This window comes from Fukomys damarensis, unplaced genomic scaffold, assembly GCF_012274545.1.
Source record: "Fukomys damarensis isolate Sample0158 unplaced genomic scaffold, DMR_v1.0_HiC HiC_scaffold_39, whole genome shotgun sequence".
Lineage (NCBI taxonomy): Eukaryota > Metazoa > Chordata > Mammalia > Rodentia > Bathyergidae > Fukomys > Fukomys damarensis.
Window position 1 is genome coordinate 17,695,017 of NW_022900951.1, and position 6,000 is coordinate 17,701,016.

The 6,000-nt window shown below is 37.5% G+C and overlaps 2 protein-coding genes across 3 annotated transcripts in view; one reads left to right on the top strand and one right to left on the bottom strand.

Annotated features, from left to right (window-relative positions):
* Window positions 1-4,493, bottom strand: part of Smpx (small muscle protein X-linked) — a 127,256-nt gene extending 122,763 nt beyond the window's left edge. The window contains exons 1-2 of the mRNA XM_019205001.2: window positions 4,297-4,493; window positions 2,395-2,584 (exon numbers count right to left, since the gene is read on the bottom strand). The gene's annotated coding sequence lies outside the window, so the exon portion shown is untranslated. The remainder of the gene's footprint in view (window positions 1-2,394; window positions 2,585-4,296) is intronic.
* Window positions 4,494-4,512: 19 nt separating this feature from the next.
* Window positions 4,513-6,000, top strand: part of Mbtps2 (membrane bound transcription factor peptidase, site 2) — a 39,661-nt gene continuing 38,173 nt past the window's right edge. Inside the window, exon 1 of one of the 2 annotated variants that reach the window (XM_010607130.2) lies at window positions 4,513-4,785. In XM_010607130.2, the coding sequence (XP_010605432.1) occupies window positions 4,711-4,785 (75 nt within the window). In that variant the 5' untranslated portion in view covers window positions 4,513-4,710. The remainder of the gene's footprint in view (window positions 4,786-6,000) is intronic. The other variant, XM_010607131.3, reaches the window with a different exon arrangement.

Here is a 6,000-nt window from a genome sequence, read left to right on the forward strand (position 1 = left end):
GGACTGGAAACTGCCTATGTTCCATACAGAAAGATGAAGATTCTTGAGATATGTGGGAACTATGAATCTTAAATTCCTTCTAAACATGGATTATCAGAAAACCTTTTCTTGAATTGTAGTCTGCTGTAATTTTAAAAGCTATGATATTAAATGCACTACTTTATTTTGGACAGCAGACATTTGGAGATACAGAAACAACTGCAAGTCATATTTAAGCTGGATGGCACAGTGAATTAATAATGAATTCAACCCTGCTTGTGCTTAATGGTTGGGAAATTGTTGAGGACTCATACAGCTATAAACATAACACAGTCTCACTGAAGAACTATACGTGTAATGGAAAATCAAAGAGTGCCATGCAATTGCTATTGATAATACAGTGAACAATGAAGTTTAAGTGTGATTTGTGAACCATAGCATAAAATGCTTTGTTCATATACCTTTCTGAACTGAAAGTAAAAAGCAGTAACACAGAACACACAGACACACACACAGAGCAATTACAGTGATGCCTCGGTTCATGAACTTAACTATTTCCATGATTCTGGTTGCAAACTGAAATGGTCACAAGCTGAATCAAATTTCCCCAAAAGGTCAACATTGAACCTAACCACTGAATTTGATCCAGTTCTTGTCCAATTTGATTTGCAACCAGAATCATGGGAAGAACTAAATTTGTGAACCAAGGTACCACTGCATAACTGTCTATAAGAAAAAAGCTAGTGAGCCATTTTCTTCAAACATCATTAAGACAAAATGCATGATGTCCAAAGATTTTGGAATTACCTTGTCATATATTTAACAGGTTAAACAAACTAGAATAGCAGTTACACATTTAAAGCCATATTGAATGAAACAAAACAATATATTTAATAGATTAAAATATATTTATAATTATTAAAACTGCATGCAGAGAAAGTAGTCTGGTTGCTGCAACCAGTGGAAGAAGTTTAAAAAAAAAAACCTCAGTTTTCAGTGTGTAAATATTTCTTACATGATAGCTGCTGGAAAGATATTCTTATTCTACTCTGATATTGAATACATGCAATGAAACTGAAATGCAGATGGAAGGACCAAGATGATTGGTTTCTTGAAAACCAATTATATCATTCCATTGTCACATTTGCAGAACCAAAGTTTAAGAACATATTTTACTCAAGTGATTGTATAAAGCACCAAATGCAGGCAAAAAAATTAAAATTAAAAATGTAAGTTAGAACAAGACTTTCTGAAAAGATTCAGAAACTATTTTCTTCAATTGGTAATTGAAGTATTTGTCTGTATATTTATGTGCTTCAATCAAACTGCACTATCAGCAACCACACCAAGACTAGGATTTTAAATGAAGATTTTTACCTTAGTCACTTCCTATTAAACGTAAAGGAAAGCTTAGTAATTCCGTGGAAATACCAACACTAGCAGTATCCCATGACAGCAGAGCTAACCAAATATTATTTGCTATTCTACCCCCTTAGGTGAAAGTGAGCACCTATTTAGTAGGTAACACTAATGTTTATTTTCAGGTTATGTTCTTTTCTAGAGGATTACCCTTCTACCTTTTTAATTAGGTATAGTCACATGACTAGCTTTGGCTAATGAAACCCAAGTGGATGTGAAATTGCACATCTGGGCTATTAGTATTTCATTGCCAGCGGCAGACCCCCCAGTAAAATCTTTTCCTGCCTTGGTGAACCCTAAGCCTCATGTTGAGCTGCAGGCATGATTAATGGTAGGGTCTCCATTGGCCTACTACCTTCCTACATGATCATCCTACTAGCCCATGACGGACACATAGCACACAAACCAAACATCCATCTATGTTGTTTAAAGCCCCTGAATTTTAGGGCTTGTTTCCAAAGCATAACTTATCCTGATTGGCGCAATTCAGTGTCATAAATGTAGAGTATAATAGCCCCAGAAGCAAAATATCAACTTACAATAATGAGAAATAAATACACCTGAATGCAATGTCAAACTTAAAAAACTTTGAATACTAATATTTTTAAATTGGCAAATTAAAATTACATGTATTTACTGTGTACGGCATACTGTTTAGAAATATAAGTACATTATACAATGGCTACCCAAATACATTTTAAATTATAGAATTGTAATATACAAACTTAATTTAAAATTTCTATTTTTCATGTATATTCTTTCAGTTATGAAAGTTATCGTAAGATGATGATATTATGCTTCTGCCAAATATTGATTTTTTAACATACCGTCATTCTGCATTTAACCAAAATATACATTTGGTGCCCCTCCAAAAATAGTATACTATATAAAAATGATATGAATAAAAGCTTGGCTATGTGTGCTCGATTTAAAATAGTTACTTGACAGAAACCTGAAATAATTTGAAAATTAATACACAAATCTGTGGAAAAATACCGTGATCTTTTAGAATGAAGCATTCTTTGCTGCCATTTTGTGTATCCTCTGTCAGGTCTCTTCTGCTGCCACCAGCTGGCTTCCACGACTGCTAAATTCCAGCAACCAGCAGGATTCAATTCAGTGCTTTGTTTTGACTGCTGGGTTCCTGATGAGACCACCAACTCAGCTGAATAACTAAATTTTTAAACTGGGAACAGAAAAGCACAATCAACTCATTTCCTACATATTCTAGGTTATCAAATAGCAACACGGTAGCTGGTACTTGTCTCAGCAAGTGGTCCAGACAAATCTTCAGGCTAACAAAAGAGAGGCCATTTCAATACTTAAATTAATATTATTCTCCCAGGGAAGAACACTGTTAAAAACTACAGAATCATTATATGAGAGCAAAGGTTAATCCGAATGTCATCGTGTACCAATAGTCTTGGTGTAGTTTGAAGTTTTAATAACCAGAAATATACATTCTATGAATTGACACAAAATATTTGAAAAAAATATTTAAATTTTTTCATGCTTATTTGGTATTGTGAATTTTTGAACAATGAATGTATTTTAATTTTTTTGTTTCAGTCAATGTTTGGCACCTTCTGTTAGAGGGATTAAAAGATTTAAAATTCAAAATCATATGAAATTTACAAAACTAAATAAGCATAAAAGAAATTTAAATAAGATTTCAAGTGGTGATTTTTGTAAGTTTGTTAATTTATACTTCATAAATTCTCAAAGCTTAAAACAGCACTAAGATTTTTGGGACACCTGTACATAGAAAACTTTGGAGTCACATAATGCTTGAATATAAACTTTTATAATTTACACCCTATGTTCAAAGAAAATTGAAAGCATTTGTAACAATACATACACACATGTATGCACAGAGATGGAAAACTGAGTCATAAAATGTTTGAAGCTGATTAAACATGTCGCTGAGTGATGAAAACTGTAGAAAAACTATATTCACAGGAGGCAAACTGCTAGCAACATCTATAATGCAAGTTTGTGGCACTATATTTTCACTTTAAAGAAGGTTGAGGGTGCATTTATGTTTGAAATATTTGTTTTTAAGATAGTATTATAATCTCAACATTTTGGTATTAATATTATTGCTAATAATGCTTTTGCAGAAAAGTTAAAACAAGTAACTTTCAAAGATGAACATCGCAAGAATGCAGCTGGAGTAGGGGTGCAGCTCAATGGTATGGCACTTGGCTAGCATGCTAGAGGCCCTGGCTTGCAGCACTGCAAAACAAAATAAGACAAAAAAAAAACAAAACGAAAAACATTTCAGTGCAATGAATACGGTTTCCTACCCGGTAGAGATGAACTAGTTCAGTGGTTCTCAACCTTGGCTGTACCGTGGAATGATCTGTGAGTTTAAAAAGTACAGATGCTTAGGTTCCACAGAGCTTCTGATTTAATTGGTTTAGGCTGCAGCATTTTAAAGCCCCCTGATGATTCCAAAGTGTAGCCGAGGTTGAAAACCACTGCTCTACCTCAATTTATAATCAGATATACGTCAACATAAAAACAATGTGCAGAAGTTCATAACTCCAATTTTTAACAGTAGGACTAATCTCAAGCTCTATGATGAAAGAAACTTTAAAGAAAAAAAAAACCCTGACTTAACAACATAACTAAATCTCAAAAACATGTCGAGCGAAATAAGCCAGACATAAAAGCATGATTCTGTTTACATAAAGTTTTTTTAAAAATCAGAATGGTGATGGGGGTTGGATTGATTGGGAAGGGAAATGACAAGGAAATTCCTGAGGTGGAAATGTTCTGTTTTGATTAAGATACATGGATTACACATTATTAAAACTCATCGAATTTGACACTTTAAATCTGTACGTATGATTTCGCTAGATGTTAAAAAGGATGAACGTAATTAAATATAGATACCTATGGCAGGGTAAGGAAAGCAGAGACGATTCTTTCAGACGACCCTAAATTTGCTAGATTCAAAAGAACAGCAAACCACAAATTAAAATCCGTGAGACGGGAGAACAGACAGCAGGGAGGGCCAAAACCTAAGAAATCGTTAGAAGAGTGGCATCCAAAGCCAAACTGCAAGCCTGACGACGGAGCCCGAGTGCCACAGGAAAATAAGCCCCTACACCATTTTCCGGTACTTCCAGTCGGCCCGTCTGTGCTCAACGGAAGGGTCCGGTGGGAAACGTCGCCACCCCGGCAAAAGAACCGAAGAAAACTTAGTACCTGCGCCGATGTTGGGGCTATAAAGCATCGGACTACCGTTGGTGGTTTGCGGCTCGCAGTAAGGAGGACGCCGGCACTCGCCTTTTTTCCGCTGCCGCCATGATTCCGATGTCGCTGGTGGCCTTAGTGGTGGGTGGCTGGGCTGTCGTCTACCTGATCGATTTGTTGCTGAAGGTGAGGGTCTCGGGCCTAAGACCCTGGCCGCAATGTCCAGGGCCGGAACGCGAGGTCCTCTGTCGCCAAAGGCCTTTTCTCTATGCCTGGCGAGCGCCTCCCGGGCTGGAAGCCGCACTGTTTTGCCCACGTGCGGCCTTCCGCGTGGCTTACCTGCCCCGCGGAGTGAACCGAGCGCGGCTGGCTAAGGGAGGGGGGTGGCTGCCCGGCGGTAGCCGCACTGCGGACTACCGGACCCCAAAGGCGTTGGCTCCTGCCCGGGAGGCCCCAGGTGTGGGTTAGGGAGGGCTGGGCCTTCCTGGACCCCAAAGCAGCGGTGTAGGGGGAGGAAAAGAAAACGTTCACTTAGGGAAAGTACTGTTTTCCCTTATTGTTTCAAGGTTACAACCCTCTAGATACTTTGATTTTGGAACAAATCCAAATCAAGTCATGATTAAAATCCTTGGTCTAAAATTCAAAAGTGCATATGATCATCTGGGATTTCGGTTAAAATACAAATTTTGATTCAGAAGGTCTGGGACCAGGCCTACGATTCCGCCCTTCTAACCAGGTCCCAAGTGAAACTGATGCTGCTAATCCACAGACCATTCTTCAGAGTAGCATAGTCAAGCAACAAGGACTCAGACATAATCGGTTTTCTACTATTTAAATTCTGATTTGCACCCTGCACCTTCTTCACTAATCGCACGCAACCTGGGTATATTGTTCATTTTTCAGTTATTTGGGAATGGTAGAAAAAATAAGTAACAGTTGTCTGGTTCACATGTTCCGGGTAACTATTTAGAACTGAATACAGTACTGGGAAGTGGATGTAACTATTTGTGTGGAATAAGATCACATAAATTCTCAAAAGTTTAATCAAAGTAACAATTACAGATAGTAAAACTAATGTTAGGAATACTGTTTTAAGTAGAATGGTGTAGTATCGTGCGTCTTAGATATAACAATAAAGTGAAATGGTACTTGTGCCTCATTGTAATAGTTAAACTTGCTAAGTGCAAAAGTTTGTACAGTGTAGTCCTTAGGGCTTCAGTGGTAGCAAACCTACTGCATTCATGCCACAATGGGTTGTTTGTATCATTGAAAACTCAAAAGGGTCTCCTTGGGCCCGGGATTTAGCTCAGTGGTCCCGAGTTCAATCCCTGGTACCAAAAAAAAAAAAAAAAAAAAAAAAAAAAAAAAAGTTACCCACACCGGGACATTTCCGCCAGTCCC